This window comes from Ambystoma mexicanum, chromosome 8 (assembly GCF_040938575.1).
Source record: "Ambystoma mexicanum isolate Mex_15411 chromosome 8, UKY_AmexF1_1, whole genome shotgun sequence".
Taxonomy (NCBI): Eukaryota; Metazoa; Chordata; class Amphibia; order Caudata; family Ambystomatidae; genus Ambystoma; species Ambystoma mexicanum.
This window is the reverse complement of record NC_090929.1, coordinates 1,723,566,544-1,723,593,169: the sequence shown is the minus strand read 5'-3', so window position 1 is coordinate 1,723,593,169 and position 26,626 is coordinate 1,723,566,544. Positions and strand designations below refer to the sequence as shown.

Here is a 26,626-nt window from a genome sequence, read left to right as displayed (position 1 = left end):
TTTTTGCCTTAACGTCGAAGAAAGTCCTTCTCCTTCAGAGAATTCTCGGCGGATCCTTTGGCCTCTCGGAAACTTTCAAAGAGTCCCTAAACTGCCGTCTTTGAGAATTGGCAGATACGATTCTTGCCAGGCTGTCTTCGATGTCTTCCACAGAACGGAGGCACATAGAAGCCGACGAGTGTAAGGGAGTCTTTTTCGGCAGAGCCGAAGCTTTGCCTTTATCAGCTACCTTTTCCGGTAATGCCGTAATTTTCAGCGGTGTTAAGGCCTTGTCTTGAGCAGTCCGACAGACTATGCGCAACGCGAGCGTTCCGTCGAAAGGTCAACAACCTCCGGTTCGGAGGTCTGATAGTCGCTCTCGTCGTCACATTCGGTGGTAGCGGCAGTGGGAGAATTCCCGGCCTTGGACAAACCATAGGCCACCCACCGTTTTACCCTACGCTCCTTTAAGGTCTTGGGGCAGAGGAGCTTACAAGCCGCACACCCTTCCTCTTTGTGATCGAGGGGCAAGCACCGGTTACACCGTATGTGCTTATCTTTCCATGGGAATTTGCTCTAACAAATAGGGCAAAATCTAAATGGAGTCCTCTCCATAGCTAAGGGCACACAGAGTGACTAAGAACAAACGGGAAAGAGAAAGGAAAGGGAAGGGAAAGGCATTTTCAGTTTGAAAAGAAAGGTCCACCCCAACCCCACTCTCCCTACTGTATAGGCCGGCGGTAGGCCCGGCCACATGGTCGGCAACGCCGACAGAATCACCATCTGTCGAAGTTCTCGCAGGTCTTCGGCAGAGACTCGAACAGCCGTCGAGATAAGAGACGGAAGGGGCAATCTTAACTATTTTATGAATTATTCGACCAAGGTCAGTTGGACAATAGCAATGTTCTTTACAAACTCTGCATAAGGGTGATCAGCCATCTGGGCGGAAAAAAACACCTCGACGCGTGAGGGATCTTGGGTACATTACACATCACGTAAGGATGGTGTTACAGGTACATCCATGTTGACGTCCCCTTTCGATTCTCAAAAGACAAGATGCAATACTGTGCGGTTACCACTGGATGTCAGACGATGCACAGCATGTGATTCTAAGCAGATTAACAAACATCAGAAAGAAGTTTTCATTGTCTGGGCTAACCACTAGATGCATGGCCCCCAAGTAGCATGTTAAAGAGTCATAATCTGGAAAGTATAACTTGCACGCAAGGTCAGCAGGAACTGGGGGTAGTGAAGTCTGCTCAACAGGGGGTCACACATGGTAAAGACAGGCCAATTACACCAGGGCTGCAAGCTGTGGGGCTCCTTGCCAGTCAGTTTAGTTGAGACACAAACAGCTTAAAAAAGCCAATGAAAATTGTTGGAAAACCCCGGACAGGAGAGAAAGGTTCTCCAAATAATACACAAAGGTACAAATAATGCACAAAGAAAATTTAAAAACACACTGGTAGCTCCAAAAGAGGGTGTCTGGGAGGGTAGAGTGGCGTTTGTGCATGAGGTTGTAAGGGAATTGGTTGAAGGTTACCTGTGTGTGCATGGAGCGGGATGGAGGATAGCTCAGCCTGAAAAATGCTTCCATTCACTTTTCTTTTGCAAGAAATGCTCAGTTCTCAGTACTAAGGTTATGGACGCCCCAGGAGTCTGGAGTAAGGATGATCCTTGTTCCACTGCTGTGTACTCTTGATAGCCACAAACACAATGTGTTAAGTTGGTGACTGCAAAGCACTTGAACATTTTTTGAATTTAGAGCCACATCAGAATAAAATATATACACAACATTAAACCCATTACCAAGTGTTCCTTAAAGATTTGATTTTATTATACCGGGCACAACAGGGAGTAAAATATTAATAAAATAAACCTGTTCACACTGGTATCTTTCAGCTAGTCTGTGCAAACAAAACAAAAAATGAACAATCACCCACAAACCCCTGCTCCGGGCACTCATAAGGAACATTATAGGCTCCCTCTGGAACCGTGACTGAGATTTCCAAGCTCGCATTTATGTGAATCTCCCAGGAACAAAGAGCGTGTGCTTTTTGAAGTGCCCAAAAATATGAATTTGGTTCTCAATCATTTTAAGATGCTGGTATACTTTGTTTTCCTATTACACAACTTTTTACACAGCCACATGCGTTATATTTATAGACAGATTTACAATGGAAAAGGGAAAAAAAAAAGTTCTGTCTTGATAATAAAATTAGCTTTTTACAAATTGTCGTACAGTTCGTGCGCTGTTCCCTGGATGGACATTAGTGGACCTTTCCACAGTGTCCTGGTCAGGAGAGTCCTTGGAACCATCTTCCCCGGCGCCGGGCTTCCACACTGCCCGGCCTGCGGACGACCCCAGTCTCAGATGTGCACCGCCATTCGCTCACTAATATACTTCACTCATCATCATCGTCCTCATCTTCCTCCCCGTCTGACAGGGACGTACAAGGGCGGATCTGTCTATAGCGGTCCAGCCACTTTTCCACCATTTGGGTAACAAGAGGGTGATTGCGTCGACGAGAGCTTTTCTGCATGGACACCAGGACACCCCCTTCTGTCACGCAGCAGTCAAGCCACTCCCTCAGGAGCTTCTCTTGTTGTTCCTCGTTGCCGATCTACAAAGTAAAACAAATTCATATGAGAACAATGGTTGTGCCAATGCGAGGAAGAGCTCCAGAACTAAACTCACTTGTTTACATTGTTCTACCCTGAAGATAGCTCAGTGACAACGTGCTTGCCTTGGGAGCAAGACACGGAGCACCACAGGTTCGAACCCCGGGTCCGTGCTTAGAAACCTCTGGGTATTAAGCACGTTATAAATAACCTATCATATCACAAGGTTGAATGTTGCAAAGCTCATACAATGGTGGAGTAATAAACTAAAACTGTACACCAAAATTAATGCATAAAAGAATTCAAAAAAAGAAGTAGTACTCCCTGTAGTGGCTATTGTAGCCACATTGATTTGATTCATTTATTGTTTGCTTGTGAGTCTGTCTCAAGGGGATAGGACCAGAGCATTTTGATGGCAAATTTCTACAGTTTAAATGTAAGCACTGTTACTGCGCGTGAGTGGTGTGTGGCCCCACGGACTGGCTCCACCTCAGGCCAATGGCAGTCAGTCCCATATATCCCCAACACACCCCCGGCAGCCTTGTGGAGAAAGGACCGAGTATGGTTGTTAATACTAAGAACTCTTACTCCTATGTCGACATCCAATTTCCATCATCCTTCTGGGGGAAAACAGGAAGAAGCAGGCTCTCAAAAACGGGCCGGAGGAAAGACCTTGTTCAAGAAGGTTCTGCAGATAGCTTGGCCAAAGCTAGCATCTGACCTCGCCCAGGTGTCCAGTCACTAATTCTCACACACCCATGGTGACACCCAAGTGGCTGCCTTGCAGATGACCTTTGTTAGGGCAGATAAGTCAATTTTGTTATGTGTGAACCCCCTCATATGTTTGCTGGCTTTCTCTGTGCCCAGTTGTAATTTTATCAACCGTGAGCCTCTTTAATGCGTTACTGAAGGCAGCAACACGCTTTTGAATATGCTGTCCTGCAAGGCCTGTATGGATAGCCCTATTTTGTCACCTTGCACAGACATTTTCAGAGTTGCAGCCTGGGGACAGTAGTGCACGTCTTACTTGGATGTAACACAGTAGTGCTTTTACACCCAAGGTAGTCAACTTGCTCCCTGAAAAGGAGAACCATGGCTGCTTACCATTCTAAAGCCATGTGACCTGACCATTATGTTTGTCTTTCTTGTACGAGTGCTACAATGGGCATGGCCATTTCAGTCCATCCACCTACGTGAGGTCTAACTTAGGGCGCACAAAAGCTTACTGACTGAATGGGATTCATGCAACTGGATGAGGGTCTTTCAGACACCTCCATCCCCCATCCTTGTGAAAGAAGGAGTGCCGCATGGCCACCAAACATTCGAAACTAGCCGGGGTTGTTCATGGATGGCTGGAAGCCTGTTGCAGGTCACTCCTCTCCTCAATTCAGTGGGAATAGTCATCTACAATGAAGCTTACAGACCAAGACATTCAGATGTAGGCATTCATCCCGCTGTCTCCCAGTACTGCTCCATTACAGGAATCTTCTGGGAAGACTTTCAGAGCTTCCTGCCTCAGATCTTCTCATTCCACCATCTCCCAGTACTGCTCCATTACAGGAATCTTCTGGGAAGACTTCGAGCTTCCTGCCTCAGATTTTCCCTCATCCTTTCAAGAGCCTAAACTATCTGTCCCAAAGGATGCACATTGTGTCCCCTCACTAGTGCTATGTCTGGATCCACAGCATTGGGGTCCAATCTAGTTTTAACCCTCTGTCCCGGCCTCCAACACCAGTGAGGAGGATGGGTAGGGGCGGGGTGCTTCAGTCTTCATTCAATACAACCTCTATTGTGACCAACAAATTCAACACAGGAATCAACCTCTACACCAGAGTCCGGTGGGGTCCTTCAACACAACTAAGCAGCCTGGACAACATCTTAGGGGTCCGCTTTCCCTGAATCCATCGCTGGTGGTAACTGTCAGTACCTCGAGGGTGTGGGGCTTGAGTTAGAGGATTGCGTACAGACCAGTGTCACAGGTCCTGCATGAACAACGTTGCATTTCTTCATCAATAGAGGTCTGCTGTAGCCTTCCTTAGAAGCCCCTTGGGCCCTTGAGTAGACTGACACAATAGTCAGATGGAGGGAGTATTAAAGAGGAGATTGGGTGCTTAGCAGTGTTGAAGGGATGGTGGTCTTATTTGTCTGATATTGAGGTTGAGTCTGGCTGCAGTGGCAGATATGGAGATGAAGAGCGAAAAGTTGTGAAACAGGTGGAAGATGACACCTAGGTTGCAAGCTGAAGTAGGGAAGGTAGTCAGGAGAAAAGAATAGAAGAGGGGGAAAGTAAGAACCGCCTGTTTAGGATTGAATTAGCAAACTTCAGTCTTGGTTGAGTTAAGCATGACCGAGTGAGACGCCATCCAGTATTTGATATTTGACCCTAGCTCGTCTGATAAGGAAGGAAAGGAGAAGATCTGAGTGTCATCAGTGAAGAGATGATGGGGGCAGCCATAGGAGGAGATCAAGGTACCAAGAGCAGAGATAGAGAGTGAAGAGAAGTGGAGCCAGGACTGAACCTTGGGAAACTCTAAACATACGATGGAGGGGGTGAGTGGGGAGATAAGAGGGTTTCAAGACAATTGGCAGCGTCTGGGGCGAGAACAAACAAACCAAACTACGGCCTGAATGTTGAGAGAGAGCTGACTCAGAGTGCAGAAGCCAGACTGAAGAGAATGCCGGATGCTGTGCGTCAAGGAACTCAGTCGGTTGAAAACTAAATGCTGTAGGATTTTGGAATAGTGAGGTAGGAGAGAGACAGGACGAAAGTTGGCAGGGAAATTCGGATCTAGGCCAGGTTTCTTAAGGACAGGGATGACAGTAGCTCATGTGTTAGATGATGGAAAAGTGCCCTGTCAAAGGAGGAGTTGGGTGGTAGTAACACATGTAACAACACTGGGGGTAGTGGGTCGATGGGGGCACATGAATGGTTGCCCAGAGGAGAAGCTCAAGAACCAGTAAATACAGGTATCCAAGTCAAATTACACTTAGTTATAATACATTTGTAAACAGATTTTTAAAGCATTCTTTAAAAAGCAGCAATTAACTAACAATCCTCAGTGAAGATTCAATTAAAGAAGTGAACAATAAAGCAGGCGAGTAACTCATTCATGTTACTCATGTTACTCATGTTCCAGCACCGGGAGGCGACGTCATTGGAGGTTAGTAGAGCATTTATATAGTATTATTCTTGCAAGATTGAGTTTTTAAAGGAAGGAAAGGTTATAGCTAGATCAGAACAGACTTATGGGTTATAAGAACGGTTAGATTCTCCCAGAGGGATGCAGGCAGTCAATCATCCAAGCATTAAAGTGTTCAACATTTAAAACCTGTAAGGGAACATGCACTGCCAAAGCCAATAGGTCCAGGGGGCAGCCTTTATGGAGCCAGGACAGCCAAAGTCAAAGGACAAAGTCAAAGTTTTGATGCTCTTCTTCTTAGAAAAATGTTCTTTAATAGTCTGTGTTCAAAAGAGAAAACACAGCAGCTCAAGAGGATTCAGTTTTAGGAAGCACAAGCTGTAAGGCCAATGCAGGTAAATTGAGGTCAACTTGGTGTTGGGTTAAATCACACTCCCAAAAGTTACAAAGCACCCCAAATGGCAAAAGGATAAAATACCCGAGCCCCACAGTACCTTGAAAAAGACAGTGTTCCAGCTGGTTGCCTTAACGATGCAATGCAGTGGACCTTTGTTCCTGGTCCTTTGTTTTGGTGACGAAAGGAAGGACATTTGGCAGGCTCCTGTGGCAGCACTCGAGAGACGGATTCAGCAGCAATGGATTTCCGTCAATTCAGCAGCTCTTTGTGGTTTTGGCGCCTTTTTCTCAGAGCCAATGAAGAACGAAAAGCTATGGTTAGGATTTCCTTGATCCCTCGGTCCTGGACTCTGGACATGGATTTCTTGCTTCTGCAGGGTCCTTTGGTTGCCCACGAAGATCTGACCGGATTCGGAAATTCGGAGGACAATGCCCTCACAAGTGGTCAACATACCCCGGGTAGTTGGTTTCTGCAGTCTTCAAAAGTCGGGGGTTGCGCCAAAATAGAGTGTCTCGAGGCTAGTGGGTGCCACCACCTTAAGGGAGGAAGTCTTCCTTTACGGGTCTTACCCGTCGATTCAAAAACGGGGTCAGCACAGCTGCAGGGCTTCACCGGGCACTTTGTGGTCAGGAGGGTTCTGCTAGGGTCCGTCTTCTGCTTTGGATGCTGTCCTCCAGTGGTCGACTCGGCTCCTAGTCCCAAAAACCTCGCTTTTTATGCAAGTGCCCATTCATTCACAGCCCTAAGCTGTCAATCACACAGCAGGGGGGCTGTCCTTCAGCACAGCCAGCCGGCCAATTGGAACTGGTTTCACTCTGGGACACCTAGAAACAAAGGACAGGGACGTTTCGGGGCCCTCCCTCACTTCCTGCCTTTCCAGACACACTGGAGCCTGGGCAGGTTTCAGGGCTGAAGCCTGCCAAAGGCAAAATACACAAAGGACTCAAACCTGATGCAAACAGAGTAAAAGCCCAATTTGGGAAAAGGTGCACCCTTTGGTGCAGCACTGCACCCGAGGTATCAGCCTGCACATATATATCACTAGGTAGTAAAAAAGAAACCACTGTCACCAGCCATTCAAGTGAGTTAGTGTAACAAAATGTTAAATAGGAATGGGTTAAAGGAGTTGGTATGTAACCCCACAGCACCACATAGGGTGGCGTGTACTTGACCCATAAAGTAAAGGTAAGTAAGACAGGGGTCATCTTACTATTCTTGGGAACAGTAGTCTACCTAAGAAAATGTAGTTAAACATTAAGAGAATATATCAGATTTGGGGTCTGTTTTGTACCAACTTAAAGAATTTCCATGCGCCTGGTTTTTGTTCAAAATGAACTGGTGTCGCAGTTCATGTGAAGCAAAAAAAGGGGCACTTATTGACCCCGACCCCTTGGAACAACAATTATTGGTACTGCCCCACACTTGAGGAACTGCGCCGCACTGATTATTTGTGAAATTGTTGGTGTTTATTAAAGTAAATAGTACTGCCCTTTATGGATGGCACGTGTTTCGACACACCCGTGTCTTCTTCAAATCAGGGCTAATGACAGAACTAAATTCCAATGTCAGGGAGTTTCAATTAAGCGAAACACAAAATCACGGGATAAATCCCCCTCCCGGTTGTATGAAGTCTGCTGCCGTCTGGGTTGTGACATTAAGAAAAGTCCAAGAGTGTCACTGCACGAAAGGTGCTGCGAGTCGCAAAGCAATGGCAGATGCCTATGGAGTTTACCAGACTCCACACAACGGTAGGGAACCTAGAAAATCACAGTCAGGAAAACATAGGAGGGAGTGAGAACAAGGTCCCACTCAGGAGAAAAAAACTTAAAAGCCTTGAATCCAGCATAAGAGATGGGGGAAGAGGAGGTCTCTAAGGTTAAAGGGAATTGGAACAAATGAAAATTCTCCATAACAAGGGAGTGAATGTAGTGAAAGGGAAGTGAGAGGAGAAGGGACCGTCAAAGCCCTCACTAACGTTAACACTGCTCTAACCAGTGAATGGAACGGTGAATGGAGAAGAGAGGCGAGTGAGGGTCAGAGGTAAATAGGGAGGTAGATAAGGAATTTGGAGGGAAACCCATTTACTTTTATTTAATGGAAATTTGTATGATGCCTATACACGTGTTGCCATGCGCCACAGGACAAGGTGGGGGGGTTATACTAACAGTTATACTGGTCTTGTGACAATCCTACCGTGCAAGTGCATGGCAAGTGCAAGACAAGGTGATAAGTGCGAGGGGGTGGGGGTTAGAGGGAGAAGTGCAGGAGTAGGGAGGACGGGAGGGCAAATGCTGGTCGGGTCAAGGCAGCAAGTGCCAGGGGAAAGAGTGGGTAGGGGGGGGTGATGAGTGCGGTGGACAGGGAGGACCATGTTGGGATAGTCCAGGAAAGGGAGCCGGAGGGCAAGTGCTGACAAAGGATGCTGGGGGAGTGGTGGGGTCAATTGGCCCCGGTAAAGACTCTAAAAGGTACCAGGCCCCAGTCGCAGTGAAAGATGGAGAGTTTAGCACAGGAGGGGAAGAGGGAAGGAATAGGAAAGTTTTCAAGTTTCCGGAACTTAAGACGATCTAGCTCAAGTCTGAAGGAGGGAGGCTGTTCCAGAGGGAGGCGCGAGCCGAGGAAAGGGATCTACCTCCCACTCTGCTTGGAGAAATATTTGACCTGTAGAGAGTTGGGGCCAGAAGACCGAAGGACTCTAGCCGGAAGGTATTTCGGAAGAGAAAGCGGGATGTAGAGCTCCCAGGCCGCAGACAGTCTTGTGGATGATGCAAAGGGTCTAGAATTTGATCCTTGCAGTCATCGGGAGCCAATGAAGAGATTTTAGGGCTGGAGAGAAGCAGTCGGTTAGGCAAGATTGTATGCAGTACCCTTTGGTGCACTACAACAACCCTGACCACCTGGCAATAGGAACCCAACCTTTGGTGTAAGTTTAGTTTCTTAATTTGTATCGCGCACCGAGCCCTCAGGTAACTGGGTGCTTATACAGAAGTTACAGAATTATGAACACAAGGAGGATCGACAGCTAATACAGGTAATTGTACAGGAAATACAGGTGATCATAGACAGAATACAACAGAGATAAGTGCAGGATGACCAGAGGCTACAGAGTGTGGTCGAGGAGTCTAAACTGCACAGGTTGTCAGTGTGTTGAGCAGCCAGGTTTATCTCAATAGGGGTCAATGTGAGCTGTAGGGGAGTTACACAGAGATTGACAGTAAGTATTCAAATACACTCTTACACCACACAAGGTTTCTTGATTAAACAATTATTAATTTAAGTCAGTTTGAGTAAGCCTTCTTCAGAAGGGGCAATATAATAGTAACACACAAATATACTCCAAAGTACACTTGTAGTCACCCTAAATCAGCAGGTACCCATTTGGGACAGCACCCAGACACTTCCTACACCCTCAGGTGACAAATAGCGAGGACACCGGGCACTAATGTATCACTGTTGCATTTAGGGCAATACTTAGGAGTATGTCAAAGAAAAAGATTATTAGAATAAAACAAGAGATCTTACAAATATTCTGAAGCGGTAAGTACATTTGGTAACCCCCAATGCAAAGTAAGTTAACCCCTTCCTAGAAGGAAGGCAAAACACACAGTGAAGAAGAGTCATTCTGGGAGCCAGGCAAGGCCAAAGTCAATTGGGCAAAAGTCTAGGTGAGCTGAAGCAATTCTTGCAGGTAGGTAAAAGTCTTGCACAATGTTTTAGAAGTCTTTCTAGAAAAGAAGAAATCAGAGTAGGGCCACAAGCTGATTAAGCTTGTGGGGTAAAGAAGCTGTTAGCAACTCTACAGAAGCAACCAAGACAAGTCTCCACTGAGAACTATTGAGCTAACACAACAAGAGGTAAGTTCACTTAGACTTTACAGTACCTTTGGTTAGAATAACTTTCAGCTGGCTTCTGTTCCTGTGCAGATCTGCAGAGCCTGTGTTCCTGGGCCTCAGTCGTGGGAACAAGAGGGAGGATGTCTGGAGGACTCCTGTACTGCAACAGGATGGTCAGAGACAGAACTTCTATTCAGTGGCACTTCGCGGTTTCAGCTCCTCGCATCTCAGCAAATAACACCACTGCGAACTCTTGCCGGTTGAGATGGGCTTTCCTTGCATCTGACTCTTGGGGTGGCTCAGGGGCGGTCAGTCCTGCTTCCTGGGAGTCGGGAGGATCTTCCTGGAGCTCTTGGCCAACTTAAAAGCAATGCACACAATCTGGTGTTCCTCTCCCTAGCTCTTTGGTTTCCAGCAGTAACTGCAGTGGAAATACAAGCAGCTTCGAGAGGATGTCCAGGTGGCTTACTTTGGAGTTAATTGGTCCCACCAACTCAAGGGGAAAAGTCGTCCTTGCAGGGCTTCTCTAGTCGAGGTGAATTTGGAGCTTCAGCAGCGCAGCAGGGCTTCACCGGGCAAACCAATGGTTCAGGAGTTGCAGCAGGCTTCTCTTGCAAGTTCTTCGGATTCCTTCGTCCAGTGGTCGACCCTGCCTTCCAAGCCAAAAACCTTCGCCTTTTATGCAGGTTTCTCCCATTCATTCCAGCTTAGCTGTCAGACACCCAGCAGGGGGGCTGTCCTTGCCCGACAGCCAGCCGGCCAATCACCTAGGAGTGCATTCATGTCTCCTAGGAGACCAAGCACAGGGAGTTTCAGGCACCTCCTTCGCTTCCTGCCCCCGCCAGCCGCCGTGGAGCCAGAGGCGGGCTTCACTCGTGAATCCTGCCAAAGGCAAAACAAACAAAGGGACCTCACATGATTTGGCGCGCAGAGTAAATCTCAAGAAGGACCTTTCCACAAAGAAATGGCGAAAAAAGAAGACTGGGCCATTTTGACAAAAATGGCCCCCTTGGGTGCTTAACTGCAGCTGTGAACGCAGCCCGCGGTAAAAGCACACCACGGTAGTTAAAAGTAAACCATGGCCACGAGCCATTCATCGATGAAAGGGTAACATAAAAATGTTACATGAGAAGCTAGACAAAGGGGATACTAAGTAACCCCCCGCCCACCAGCACCCTATTGTAAAATGGGGTGTGCTGGGTCTAGAAAGTTAAATGTTTAAGTAAAGTCAATTTCACTTCACTGCTCTTGGAAACAGAAGTTTATCCAAAAGAAGGTATTTAAACCTTTGGGAAGTCCAAAAGACTTCCCTGTGCCACTGCACTGAGGGTGCTGTGTGACAATGTAAAGAGGATGCCTATGGAGTTTGTCAGACTCCATACTTAAAGAAACAGTTCAAATCACATAAAAAATACATTAGAGGGGGGTGGGGGTGAAAGGGTCTTGCTCTCTCCAGTTTAAAAATTAAAAGTCCTAAAATCCAGCAAAGTTGCTGGGGGTCTCTAAGGTAAAGAGGAATTAGCACATTTCTGAGAATTCTCCCCAACACAGCCCCTGTGCTTGAGGCCAAGGATAGGTCTCGCATTCCTATCCTGTATTAGTTGAAGGGGCAAAGGGAGGAAAGAGGCAGTTTGAGGAAGAGGCTATTGCAGTAGTTAAGCCTAATGAGAACCAGGGCTCTGGATACATTGAGCTTCTGGGGGAAGGTGTGAAAAGGTAGAACCTCCCTGAGGAGATTAAGTTGAACATTTGTCATGATGCCTACCCCCGGACTTCCTAATCAAGTCCATCAGTCCAGAGGGCAGACATCCAGCCCCTTATTGGAACCCACAAAGCCCCGGCTAGGGGCTTTATGGATTCAGTCCTGGCGCCGCAGGCGCCAGGCTCATATACGGGATCAGTCCTGGCGCCGTAGGCGCCGGGCTCATACAGTCAAACTTACCTCATGCAGACCATGCTGCAAGGAACTCAAGCATTGGCCTTTGTGAGGCCAGGGAAGGACTACTTTTCTTCAGGGACTAAATTGTTTACTTGGGTGTGGTGCTTGGAACCATTTACCTGGGACTACTTTGGAAGCTATTTAAACCACGCCCGAAGAGCAGAACACGCTTCGCGTTATTCTGCATTCAGCAGTGTAACGCTCACCGTGCCTACAGCCAGCATCCTGTTACATGCCATGCCCGCTCCGAATCCGGACCACATCCTGGGAAGAAGGGAAGAAGAAAAGGTTAGAGCAAGAACCTACCTTCTAATCTTCATCGGCTCCTGAATCCACCGCATTCCTGCACAAGAAAAAAGACTTTGAAAAAATAAACGCGTTGCACCGCTAGCAACTGCACCGCGCCATACTTACCAGTCTTCACAGCATCTACACGATCCGGCGCAGCTTACATCTCTTCGTAGCTGCATTCTCGGCACCTAGAGGAACACAAGAAAAAACAAGGTGAGCCGAGAGCAAACAGACAATCTTGGTTACCGCCAGACACTTACTTGATTTGCCGCCCGAGGTATAATTCTTCGGCATCCAGCATCTTATGCCGCACAGTAAGAAGACAAAAGCACTTGGTTATAGACATTTAGCATCATTATTTTCTACCGGACAGTGCTGGGTAATACAGACTCTTACCTTAGCGCGACCTGCTGCCAATCAGGAGAATTCCTTTTGGACCAAGCTGCAAGATAAATAAAGGAAAAGGGAAATTAGTGAATAGCAGACATTGGAACTCTAAAGACTATATAATTACGGCTCCACGCCACATACCCCAGAGCCCTATTTCAACTGGAACTCACCCTATTCCTTCGATGCATTCCACGCGCCCCTGCAATCAGCTCAGGATGGAGAGCTCATCATTTCAAGCACTAAGTTGAGGACATAAAGGGAATATCGGAGGTGTTCAGTGGGAACGAATTGGGTGCAGGTATCCTCGCAATCCACTGGTGGCTAACTCCCTTCTACTGTTTTCAGGAAACTACTCTTACTGGTCAAGCAGACAAAACTAGGAGGGCCAGTCCAGTCAGCCATCTCCGCCCTACGAGTCACACTGGTGGAGACCACTGCTGTTCAGTTCCGTTCAACGCCCCTGTGGGAACCAGGTGAGCGTAACATTTTACTTTTTGGCAAGGTCCACGATGTGTAGAGAGAAAGAGGAGTCAAAGATGATCACACTTCTTTTGCCTCACAAGTGGGTGAGGGGCGAGTACCCAAGGAGCCTGGTCAGAGTGTTGGGGGAGGGGGTGCCTGAGGAACAGGGAGCAGGCTTCCCAATGAGAAGGATCTTCGTCTTACTAGCATTAAGGCAGAGGTCATTGGCAGAGCACTGTTAGGGAGAATTCTCAGAAGTGTGCCAATTCCTCCCACCTTGGAGCCCTCCTGCTCTTTTGCTCAACTTTGGGACTTTGAACTTTTCAATTCAATGTGTTTTCTGTGTTGGTTTCTTTTGGTTGTGGAGTCTAACCAACTCCACAGGCATCATCTTTTACAATTGTGTCACAAAGCACCTTCAGTGCAGTGCCACAGGGACGTCTTTCAGATTTCCCAAGGTTTAGATACCTTCTCTGGGATCAACTACTGTTTCCCAGAACAGTGGCGTGAAATTGACTTCACTTAGTCCTGTATATTTCTAGACCCAGCACACCCTATCTTACAATAGAATGCTGGAGGGGTTACTTAGTATTCCCTATGTCTAGTTACTCATGTAACTAGACAAATGTTACCCTTTCCTCTCAGAATGGCTGGTGGCAGTGGTTTCGCAATGAACTACCATGATTTATCCCGACAGCAAACAGTTAGCAGCTCCGGTAACGTTAAATCGCGGGAGCCATGTGTTTCACGATAGCGCCTGAGCCTCCATTGTTAAAAATGGTCCCAGCCTTTTTTCGCCATTTCTTTGTGGAAAGGTCCTTCAAGTTTTTCCTCTGAGCGCCAAACCAGGTTTGGTCTCTGTTCATTCGCCTTTGGCAGGTGTAAGGGAGGATTGGTCCAAAAGACCCCACTCCCCTGCATCCTCTCCCCTGGTGAGGTCCATGGCTCGTCAGGGGTCCCCCCCTACCACCAGGGCCCAGGTGGTGGATGGGCAACTGGCTGAAGACATTGACCAAACCTGCTGAATTTAGCTAGGCCTCGGAAACCATTTTGTCTAATAAAGATGGTTTGAGCCCTGTGCACCGCAGCGCGGCCCCCACCTTTGGAGAGTTTCAATTATCCCTGTAGCCACAGCTCTCTGGCAGATCTGTGGAGAGCCCGTTCCCACAAACAGATGGACATGAGCTAGTGTTAGATACCAACACTGTAACATTTCACCTTCCGCAGTGTATCACTGTTTCCAGCATGACTCGGCCAGCAGGGCCTGGGTGGAAAAGAACTGTACAAAAGTCCCCTGACAAAAGCAGAGTCCCCAAATACAATGAGCAAACCACCTGTGATGGAAGAGTTCTCTCAACAACCTCTCGGACTAAAAAAACTAAAAAGCTCCACCAACCTTACTACTACCTCACTTACCGCGCATGTATAAGCATATAACAAAATGTTGTAGTTAAAAACGTAGTGTACAAGTAATGTGTTCAAATTGGCCATATGGATGGCACTAGCAATGTCAAAACGTGAGCTTTGGAAAGACTCAATGAGTATTGTATATTATATGAATGTTTAGGTCTCGTCCACCTAAAATCTGCAACACACGAGGAAAATACCTTTGTGAGCACATGCAAGGCCATTCCCCCTTCCTCCCAGTGAAGCCGGCCAGACGAAAAAGCAGAGGCCTGTGCCGCGCTGCTCCACCTGCCCCAACTTGGCTGGAGCCGCTTCAAGCATTCACATTTCGCCCCGCAGCACCCAAGGCCACGGCCTGCCACCTGAATTGTTTACAACCCAGCAGTAAACGCCGGCCTTAAAAAACAGATCCAAAGGCGCCCTTTCTTAGGCCCCACGACCCACCGGCTCACCTTAGGTTAATGGCCCCTGTAAAATTAGGACACCCAATATTAGGACACCCAATATTATGGCAACACCACAGGAACACATCCATAATCACTTCTAACAAGACGGAATAACGTGGACCGCCTGTCCCATGCCCCGAGACCCAACCCCGCGACCTAGGATACCCGGTCAACAGGACAATGGTAACCATGTATTGATGTATCGCCAACAGACCCCACTCTAGGTGCATTCCTCCTGTGTTGCATTAACCTGTAGAATAACCTATTGGAAGATTTACCAGGGAAGATAATATTGCAATGTTGAATGACTGCGGTGTGCGTGGCCCTAGGGCAGAAAGTCAGGAAAGATTCATCTCTGACACTGGTCACGGTTGGCACACCACCACCATCCGGATGAGACCAGCTGACCTGCCAGGCCCAGCCCAACCCACGAGGGTAACCAGTGACGTCCTCCAGCCACAGCAAACCACATCGCAGCAGCACCTATAGCTAGTCGTCACCACCCAATCCCCACGAACTTGTGCCCCCTATAGCATGTAGGTTCTCATGACGTTGTTTGTAAATATATATGCCTGTCTTTGCTATTGTCAGGCAGAGCGCTCTCGGAGTTTGCAGAGTTCTTTGCATGCCCTATTCTGATTGATAAACTCCCATTTAAGCTCACCCGCACTTTGTCCTGGCCTTATTCCAATCCTGGGAGAGTCCATTATTGTCTCTCATTGTGGGGAGGATCGTGCTATCTGGGGACGCTCGCTTTCACAGGCTTCAGGAGTGAAACCCGCCTCTGGCTCCAGGGTGTCTGGGGTAGGCAGGAAGTGAGGGAGGTGCCCGAAGCTCCCTGTGCTTAGTCTCCTAGGAGACCCAAATGCACTCTGTGGTGATTGGCTGTCTGACTGTTCGGGAAGGACATCCGCCCTGCTGGGTGAGTGGTAGCTAGGCTGGATTTAATGGGAGAGAACTGAATAAAAGGCGAGTCTCTTGGCATGGAAGGCAGTCTCGACCACTGGACGAAGGAACAGAAGAAGAGCTTGAAGAGGATGGCTGCTGCAACTGCTAGACCGTTGGTTTGCCCGGTGAAGCCCAGCTTCAGGTCTGAATCGCCAAGTTCGCATCAACAGAGAAGCCCTGCAAAGGACGACTTCTACCTTTGAGTTGGTAGGACCAATCAACTCCCAAGTAAAGCCACCTGGACACCCATCTCAGAGCTGGTTGAATTTCCTCAAAGTTGCTACAGGAAACCGTAGAGCCAGGGAGAGGAACACCAGATTGTGTGTGTTGCTTGTAAGCTGGCCTAAAGCTTTTGGAAGATCTTCGAGACTCACACGAAGCAGCACTGACCACACCTGACCCCCTGACACCCCTCAGTTGAGTGCAGGACCTCAGATGTGAGGAAAGTCCACCTTGACAGACAGGAACCGTGCTTATGCTATTTGCTGAACCGCAAGCAGCTGAAACGCAAAACCACCACTGAAAGTAAAGTTTGCCGGTTGCCAGCTTTGACGGTGCCAATACAGTGCAGGAGTCCCGACATATTCTCTCTTGTTCCCGTAACTGAGGCCCAGGAACAGCAAGATCTACAGAGCTGTACAGGAACTGAAGTCTCCAGCTGCATCTTTTTCTTCTTTACCAAGGTACTGTAAAACTAGCCTAAGATAACTTACCTCTTACTGTGGAAGTGCTTGCCACTTCTGCAACTCACAAGTCTAATCAGCTTGGGGCCCTACATTTGATTCTTCTTGCTCTCAAAGACTCCTAAGAACTTGTGCAAAGACTTTTCCATTTACCTACCCAAGTGCTGCATCCTATACAAAGACTTTGGCCCATTGACTTTGGCTTAGCCTATTGAATTGAATGACTCTTCTCAGGGCTACCTGAAAGTATTTGCACTGCTTAGGACTATTTGTATTTCTTGTGTTCTAATATCTTTTGCCTTTTACTTACTGTTGGCATACAGAATACTCTTTAAAAAGTAAGGTATTAATGTCCCCAGCACCCTGGTTACTGAAGTCACCTGTGGGTGTAGGTTGTGTCTGTGGGCCATCCCAAAAGGGCCTTGTCTGATCTAGAAACTCACAGTATTGAAGTATGTTTGTTACTATTTTATTGCTCCCTTCTGAAGAAGGCTTTTTAACTGACTGATACATTAAAGATTTCTTGCATAAACAATGAATAATTTAAGAGTTTATTTGAATACCTGTAACTGTCAATCTTTGTGTAACTCCACTACAGCTCACATTTCTCCTCTTGATATAAGCCTGGCTGCTCAACACGCTACCCAAACTGGTAGTACTAGCTTATATCAAAGGTTGGGTTGCCTATACCTGTAGTCATAGTTGTTTGTAGTGTTCCCAGAGGGTACTGCATTCAAACATTGCCTAACAAGCACCATGCCTGAATAGCAGCAGGCAGGAATGAGTGAGTAAGAGGAGGGGTAGGTGAAGGCAGCCTGAAAGAGCTGCATCTCATCTGCATAACACTGGAAATGAGGGCAGAAAGTAGAGATCAGGTGGGCCAGGTAGATGCTGAAGAGCCATGGTGAAATGATACAGCCCTGAGGGACACTACAGGTAGAGAGTGAGGTGGATGAGAGCAAAGGGCTCAATTGCATTTCCAAGGGCTTGTTCGAGAGGAAGGAGGTCTGCCACGCCAGTGCCCTGTCTGATGCCTAGAGTATCATGGAGACTGTTTAGGAGGATGAGTGGTTGACTGTCAATCGAGGAGGATAAGAACAGAGGGCGTGTTAGAGTACACGTTAGTGAGTAGGTGTATACAGGTGTTCAGGAGAGCAGTTTCCCCGTGTCTGGCTGCCCTGAAACCGGACTGGTGGTCATGAAGGCAGCCAGCCATTTCGTTGTGGAGGGTTAGTTGGGGGATGACCAGCTTCTCCATGAGTTTGCCCAAAAAAGGGGTGATCGACATAGGGCAATAGCCAGGCAAGAAGGGTCAGAGGACAGCTTTCTTTTTTAGGAGAGGGTGCACAAGAGAGTGCAAGGGGTTGAGGTAAGGAGCCTGTGGCAAAACAGGGGTTGTAGAGGTCAGCCAAGGCAAGGGCGAGGGTGGCAATGTTGTCCTTGAAGGTTCTGGAGGAGCAGGGGCACACCTGTTAAGCATAGACTTCCATAGAGCGAGCAACTAGATCTCATCTGGAGCAATGGGAGAGTGGGAGGAGAGTACGGGGAGGGGGACAAGAGGGGTGAGACAAGGTGGGGGTTAGGAGAACAGCAGAGGACAGGATGTCAAGAGTTTGAGGAAAAGTGGGAGGCTAGTGCGGATCAGAGGGCCTGGGAGGGAGGAGAAGAGGAGACTGCAGTGGGATTGGCAAGTTCCTTGCAGATTTTAAAGAGTACAGCCGTTTTATTGGTGGCTCCAGAGATGCAGGCTTGCACATGAGCACTCTTCTTGGAGCAGATAGAGGGACGGTATTGCCTTTGGAGTAGGCGGCAGGCCGGTTTCTCAGGGGGTGAGCTAGAGGTCTGCCACGTCCTCGATGTAGCTTTGCACATTAGTTTCAAAGCGGCCAAGTCTGAGTCATACCAAGAGCTGCATTTGGAGGCAGGTTTAATGCAGATCCTAATGACAGGGGTAAGGGTGTCCTGGGTGTTAGAGAAAGCGAGGGGGAGGTTAGTTAGAGTCAGAAGCAGAGTCCAATGAAGGGGTCGGGGGAGGGGAGGAGACAAATGCAGCGACTGACACACGCTTCATCGGTTGAAAGACAGAAGGAGACTGGCAGTGGAGTTTGGGGAGAGGGGAGGTCAAGGAGGGAAGAGAGGAGAGTGGTCAGACCAGGAAGGGGGGGGGGGGGAACAGGGAGAGGAGAGGGCTGGAGAGAGGGATGTGTGTTGAGATGAGAGCAACCAAGCACGGCAGAGTAGGTTGGGCCAGAGGGAAGGATAGCGAGGAAGAGTGTTGCAGTGGTCACAGAAAAGAACAGTGGCCACATCATTGGAATCGAGATGGATGTTGAAGTCCATGGAAAATCAGTTTGGGGCAGGAGGCAAGAAGAGAGGAGGATAGGTCGGTCCATTCTGATACGAGGGAGGTCTGTAGATGTTAGCAAGAGTAACAGAGAAAGTAGGAGAGACGGACCGCCTACAGACAAGGCTTTAAAAGGAAGAACCACAGCTGCATTGCTTCTCTGCACAGTGGTAGTGAACGCAAGCCTTCTCTATTGTTGAGGCAGTAATATGGCCACCGTGTTTTTCGTCATCAGGAAATTCCTTCCCCGTACAGTGGGTAGAAAGGCATTCAGCTTTAAAAAGGTAGAAGTGTAGTTTGGACCCCGATGATGACCAACGGCCGCTGTCAGATCGCAGGTGTGTGCTCCCCACCCAGTCAGTGAGGCGTCCATAACTACTGTTATCTCCGGCCATGGTTGCCAAATAAGATCTCCCTTCAAAATGTTGTCCTTGCAGGCTCACCACAGAAGACCCGGTTTGGAACCTGAAGTAGGTCGGACACCTTACCCGAGAATTGAGACAACTGCGTCCTGAGGGCCCATTGACGGGATCTCATTCTCAGGCGAGGCTCTGGAACCAGGAAAATGCAGGATGCAATGAGGCCAAGGAACCTCAAGGTCGAAGGCCGGAAGACGCTGGGCACTCTGAAATTTAGTGATCGTCTGCAGAATGTGTTGAGCCCCCCCCCACCTCGAGTGGTAGGCATTTCCCAAAGATGCACCCATGACCGCTCCGATGAATTGGAGTCTTTGTGATGTATCATGTGAGACTTCTTGTATTCGAGGGAGAAGCCCAGTCAGTGGAGAGAGTGTCAGGTTATGCCAAGATGTTCCAGGGCCCGTTCAGGAGAACAAGCCCTGATCAGCCAATCAACCAGGTAGGGATAGACATGACTCACCCTCTCTGGAAATTCGCTGCCACCACAGCCATTAACTTGGTGAAAAATGTGGAGGGAAGGTCAGACCAAACGACAAAACTCAAACCTGATGAGAATCGCCACTTGTGAACCTCAGGTGCTCTGTGCTGGTGATGGATCGGCACATGAAAGTAAGCCCTCTGAATGTCCAATGACACCATCCAATCCGGGAGATGGAGGGCCTGTAGGATCGGAGAAAGTATAACCATTCTGAACTTGTCCTTCCTAAGGAACTTGTTCAAGCATCTGAAGTCCAAGATGGGTCTCAATCCCGTCCTTCTGGGAGATTAAGTAGTAAGGAACAAGTAACTGTTTCTCCAGCATGGGTCTGGCATAGATTCACATGTTCATGAATATTCCCCGACAGGCTGGGAATCCTCGGTAAAATAACAGTTTCTTGTTTGTTTATAAACTGTCTTTCTCCTATAAACCAATCACTGAGCTCTGGGTCTTACTGCCCCAGCCAATGACTGCCCTCTACCTAAGACCCTCCTCTGGCAGCATCTTCAGATTTGGTAGCACGTACAGTGGCAGTATGACCAAGAAAAGCCCTGCAGCAGAAGGGAGGGTTTGCATGTGAATCCATGCCAGACCCATGATGGAGTACAACAGTTCCAGGTAAGGAACTTGTTGCTTTTCCAGCATGGGGTCGACAATGGATTAAAATGCTCATGAATAAAGAATACACAGCAGTACATACATACACAACCACGGGAGGTGTCAAGGCACAACAGAAGCAATTACTCTTACCTCCTCACCAGGCTCACCTTCAAGCGAACGCATTGCGTAGCACTGCTTGGCCTACTCTGGCCTCCTCCCTGGAATCCCCGTCAATGCAGTAGAATTTCATGAAGGTGTGCGTAGACATCCATGATGTCCAGCAGGGGCACACCAGACAGGAACTCTGGTAGAATGGGCTCTCGGATGGCCAGGCAGCGGTTGGTTTGCCAACCGGTGACAGTGAGTTTTGCAGCCGGAGAGCCACCTGGAGATGGAAACCTTTAACAAAGCCTTCCCATGGTTCAGATGACCAAAGTTCACAAAAAGCTGAGAAGTTTTCCAGAAACTCTTTGTGCGGGCCACATAAAACTTCAGCACTCGAGCCACATCCAACGAGTGCAAAGTCCTTTCAGCCGGCGACAAAGGAGTCAGAAAAAAGAAAAAAAAAAAGCTAATATCAAGGACTCGTTGAGATAAAATTCTGACGTAACCTTGGCCATGAAGGAGGTGTGATCTGCAGCACCCCCCTCATGGAAAGTCAAGTAAGGCTGCTTGCAGGACAGGGCCTGGATCTCACCTACCCTGCTGGCCACGAGGAAAGCGGTCTCACAAGACAGGAACTTGATGCATCGGCTCGAACGGTGCCCCCATGAGCCTAGTCAGCACCACGTCTATTCACCACACAGGGGCAGGTGCCTTCACCGGCGGGAATGTGATATTTTATTTGTATCACGCTCGTACACAAGTGTTTCAGAGCGCGACAAGGCAAGGGAGGGGAGGGGAAACAGGGGGGAACAAAACTATCTTACTAGGCCCAGTGACATTGAGAACGTGCAAGTGCATGGGAAAGGGAAAGGAGAAGAGTGCATGGAAGAGGGAGAGTGGAAAGTGCAGGGCAGAGAACAGATAAATAATAAAAACAAATAGATAATGAAGCAATAACAGCGGTAGTGCGGTCAGCAAATGGTAAAAGCTGGGTTTACAGCAGCAGATCTGGGTAAGTCTGATAAGTGCATAAAAGAAAAATGGGGCATGGCGGACTGTGGGGGTTACAGGTACAGTCCCCAGTGCAAGGGTAGCCGGGAGGCAGTGCAGGAGGGTGGCAGGGTGAGCCGGTACCTGGGCCAGGGGACAGAAGGTGGCCAGGTGCACAGTGCCAAGAGAGCGGATCAGCAGGGCAGAGGGGGAGCAAAGGCAGGTCTTGAGGGGTTTCCAGAACCGGAGAGGGTTCTCCTCAAGTCTTAGATTGGCAGGGAAGCTATTCCAGAGGGAGGCCCCAGCCGAAGATAGATCTACCCCTAGCTCGTTTCTTTGAAAAATGACTGACCCTGAGGGAGTTGGAGGTAGAGGAGCGAAGAGCTCGAGAGGGGAGGTATTTGCAGAGGGATAGCTGAAGGTATTTTGGGCCCCAGAAAGCCTTGTGGACAATGCAGAGGGTTTTAAATTCAATCCTTGCATCCACTGGGAGCCAATGGAGAGATTTCAGAGCTGGAGAGATACAATCCGAGGGATTGAGGCCAAGGACAAATCTCGCAGTCCTGTTCTGGATTAGTTGAAGAGGGTGAAGAGTAGAGGCAGGTAACTTTAGAAAGAGGCTGTTACAATAGTCCAACCTAGAGAGAAACAGAGCTTGGGAGACAGTGAGCTTCTGCGGGAAGGAGAGGAAAGTAAGAGTGCATTGGAGGAGGTGCAGTAGGAAGTTTGACTTTTTAGAGACCTCCGAGATGTGGGAAGAAGAAGGAAAGTGTTGAGTCAAAGATGACCCCGAGGTTCTTAGCCTCGCAGGTGGGATGGAAGGAGGCCGTCCAGAGAGAGAGGGGAAAGGATTGAGAAGGTGTTCTCTCAGTCTTGCTGGCATTCAGGCAAAGATCATTGGCAGCACACCAATCTTGAATGGCAGTAAGGCAATCCGAGATGAGAGGGAGAGTAGGTGGCCGAAGGCTGTCACGACCGTCGCCCAAAACCCCCTCTGGCAAACCCATTGGCCAGGTGTAGTCAGGACTCGGGCCTCTAGAGCCTGGCATCCTCATCAAAAGCACTCATGGGGCCAGTCCTGGCACCTATGGCGCCAGGCTCATAAACCATGAACAACAATGTGCTTGGGAACTACTTTATTGTATTGTCAGCCAACATGGAGGCATCCACGTAGCTTGGTTCATAAGAACCAAGCTATGCAGTCTAGTCTTCTGGGTGTGGCAGGCCTGGAACTACTTTCCCTGGTACTACTTTACCTGGGCTATATAAACCACACCCTGACTGCAGAACATGCTTCGTGTTACTTTGCAGCTTGCAACGTGACGCTCACCGTGTCCAGCTATTCCTCGAACCTCGGAGAAGCAGAACCTGCAAGGAGACAAAAGGATCATCATTAGCAGCAGCATCTTACCTGCAGTCTTCATTTTTAAACACTCGCAGCTACTGAGAACAGCTTCCTCGAATCTGCATGCCTCCCGGACAGAACGACCTGAAAGAGGAAGATAGAGGCAACATTAAAGAAAGCTGTAGAGACATTTACAAATTACGAACTGCTCAAAAGGCTTACCTGGCTGGTTGCATCTCGGCTGGCACCTCTCCGGACATTCCACTCGCGCTGAAGAACACCGCGACCTACAAGGAAGGAAAACACAGGTTAGCAAAGGCAAGACTTTGCAGCGCTGCACATAGCGCTTACTTACTGGATCATAGCGCTCTTAATGCACCATAATTTACCAGCGGGGCTCAACCAAGCCAGTTCGCCGCGCTGAAGCTCTGCATACCTAAGGGAGAAAAAAAAGACATTTTAAACAAAGAAAGGCATGCATGATAGCAACAAAACTAAAGAACAGCAATAAGACCTACCTGAACAATATCAAACGGGCCAGCGTCAGTGAAGTAACTGGACCGCACTCGCCCATGAAAGACAACGCGCCCCTGCAAAGAAGGCAGGACGGAGAGCACGCCTAATTCTACCACAAGGTGAGGAGAGGGCGCCAGAGGGACTGAAAGCATACGGGGGTGGAGGGAGTATACTTACCCCAGTCGGTCAGTCTTGAACACGGTCCTCCTGTATTTTCAGGTAGAACCTTCCCCGCAGAACACATCAGGGCAAAGCTGAGAAGCATACCAGCTAGTAACCCAGCTGGGTGGCGTCCCTGTGGATACCAGGTGAGCGTAACAAGGGAAGCCTGAAGATGAGTCGAGTGTCGTCAGCATAGCACTGGAAGTTTGAGCAGAAAATGGCAATGCAGTGGGCAAGAGTTGACAGGCATTGGTTGAAAAGACAGGGCGAGACGTTAGACCCCTGGGGAACACCACAGGTAGAGAGGAAGATAGATGATAGGAAGGACCCAAGTTGGACCTGGGAAGGTCGATCAGAAAGGAAAGAGGTCAGCCAGGCCAGAGCCTGATCGGGTATACCCAGGTTCTCACGGAGACGGTTGAATAGGATGGTATGGTTGACCGTGCCAAAGGCAGAAGATCGAGTAGGAGGACAGAGGGAATGTTGGAGTCAAGGTTGAAGAGCAGATCTTCGCGGATGTTCAGGAGAGCAGTTTCTGTACTTATGGCCGCTCTGAAACCAGACTGGTGGTTATGGAGATAGCCAACAGAATCAGAATGAAGGTTAAGCTGAGAGATGGCCAGTTTTTCCAGGAGTTTGCCCATAAAGGGAGTAATGGAGATTGGGCGAAAGTTAGCAGGACAGGAAGGACCCGCTGAGGGTTTGAGCAGAGGATGCACAAGGGAGTGTTTCAGAAGGGAGGGGAAGGATCATGAGGCAAAGGAATGGTTGCAGAAATCAGCAAGGGCTGGAGCGAGGGTGTCAATGTGGTCCTTGATGGTTTTAGAGGAACAGGGATGAACCTGTTTTGATGAGGCTTTCATAGATCAGACTTGTCTAACGGCCTCATCAGGGGAGAAGAAAGGAAGAGAAGGGGCCTGGGGGGTGATTAAAGGGGGTTAGCAAGTTCAGACTGAGGGGGAATAGGAAGGGGAGGAGAGGGTGGGAAAGATGTCCTGGGTTTTTGAGATAAAATGAGAGGCAAGGTCATTGCAGAGAGCCTGGGAGGCAAGAGGAGCGGTAGAGAATGCAGCAGGGTTGGCAAGGTCCTTGCAGATTTTAAAGAGTTCGGCCGAGTTGTTCGATGCTGCAGAGACACGGGCTTGAATGTGGACGCTCTTCTTGGTGCGGACAGAGAGTCTGTATTGCCTTTGGAGCAGGCGACAGGCCAGTTTGTCAGAGGATGAACAAGAAGCCCTCCATTTCCTCTCAGCCACCCTACACTTACGTTTAAGTGTAGCTAGTTCGGAGTCATACCAGGAATTACACTTGACTTTGGACTTCAAGTGGATCCTCATGACAGGGGCAAGAGCATCAAGAGTAACAGAAATGGAAGAGTAGAGAAGGGAAAGGGTTGTGTCCGGGTGTGAGTCAGCCGGAGGAGGAGGGCAGGGGGGGTGAGAAGGTGGCAGCGAAAGCCTCAACTGACACACGCTTCATAGGACGGATGTCCGAGAAGGTAGGTGGCAGTGTAGGTGAGAGCTTCGCTTAGGGGGAAGAGAGAGGGATGCGAGGAGAGAAGGCAGTGGTCACTCCAGGAGAGGAGTGGTCAGAGGGATAGAGAGGGGAAGGCCTCAGGAGATCAGGACACCAACCAAGTGTGTGTCCAGCAGAGTGCATCGGGCCAGAGGGGAGGATAGAGTGAGAGGGAATTGCAAAGGTCGCAAAAGAGCAGAGATGAGGGACAGGGAGAATCCAGGTGGATGTTGAGGTCACCAAGGAGGAGTTGAGTGGTAGATGTCAGGAGGAGGAGTCAGCCCACTCAAAGAAAAGAGGTGATTTGCCCAGGGGGCTGGTACAGTGTAGCAACAGTAAGAGAGGGTAGGAGAGATTGAGAGACTGCAGACAAGGCATTCGAAGGAGCAGTAAATCTGAGTTGGAATGATGGTGTCAGGAATCCATTCTGGAAAGATCAGGGCTACACCAGGAGAGTGTCAAAGCTTGTGACAGAGCTGCCTGTGAACCATGTCTCCGTAAAACCGAGGACATCAAGGTCGAGTTCTTCAAGGAGGTGGCAGATAAATGAACAGAACAGTCCTTTGATGAACTCCTTCACTAGATTGTGCGACCAAGAGAAGGCCGTCCCGGAGACCTGGTGTAGCGGGAGATAGCCACCAGATGCACCTTGATGGAGGTGTGCGCCAGCCCCGACTTAGCCAACAACAGCAAGTATGGAAGGACCAGGACCCTCTGAGAGTTAATCTTCTGTGACCGGCACCAAGTCGCGAAACGCTTCCATTTGTGTCCGTAACACTTCAAAGTTGACGACACCCTGGAGAGGAACTCCCTGAAGTCCACAGGCAGCTCGTAACCACCGAACCCTAATACTGCAGGAGCCTGGCCTTCAGGTTCAGCGATCCTGGCTTTGTGGTGCAGGACTGCACCTCCTGCCCTAGCGAGAAGATCTGCAACCACTGGTAGATTGACTGGAGGGGACGCGGACATGCTGAGAAGATCCGGGTACCAGATTTGCCTAGGCCACGCTGACACGAGGATCATCCGGCATTCTCAGAAATGTGCCAATTACTTTCTACCTTAGAGACCCCCAGCTCTTTTGCCAGAATTTAGGACTTTTAATTTCTAACCTGGAGCGAGTGAAGCCTTTTCCCCCACTCACGTATTTTTCTGTTATTTGGACGTGTTTCTTTTGACTTTGGAGTCCGACAAACTCCATAGGCATCATTTTAACATTGTGACACACAGCACCTTCAGTGCAGTGGCACAGGGAAGTCTTAGATTTCGCAAAGGTTTAAATACCTTCTCTTGGTAAAACTACTGTTTCCAAGAGCAATGAAATGAAATTGACTTAACTTAAATTTTGTAACTTTCTAGACCCAGCATACACTAGCTTACAATAGGGCGCTGGAGGGGTTACTTTGTATCCCCTTTGTCTAGTTTCTCATGTAACATGTTTATGCTACCCTTTCTGCAATTAATGGCTGGTGGCAGTGGTTTACTTTTTACTACCATTGTGTGTTTTTACTGCAGGCTGCGTTTGCAGCTGCAGTAAGGCACCCATGGGTGCCCATTTTGTCAAAATGGCCCTGGTCGTCTTTTTTCGCCATTTCTTGTTGGAAAGTTCCTTCTTGAG

At 48.7% G+C, this 26,626-nt stretch overlaps 1 protein-coding gene across 1 annotated transcript in view; it reads right to left on the bottom strand.

Annotated features, from left to right (window-relative positions):
* Positions 1-1,794: 1,794 nt before the first annotated feature.
* ZRANB1 (zinc finger RANBP2-type containing 1) overlaps positions 1,795-26,626 on the bottom strand; it is a 421,332-nt gene continuing 396,500 nt past the window's right edge. Inside the window, exon 10 of the mRNA XM_069612045.1 lies at positions 1,795-2,603. Coding sequence (XP_069468146.1) covers positions 2,385-2,603 — 219 coding nt within the window. The 3' untranslated portion in view covers positions 1,795-2,384. The remainder of the gene's footprint in view (positions 2,604-26,626) is intronic.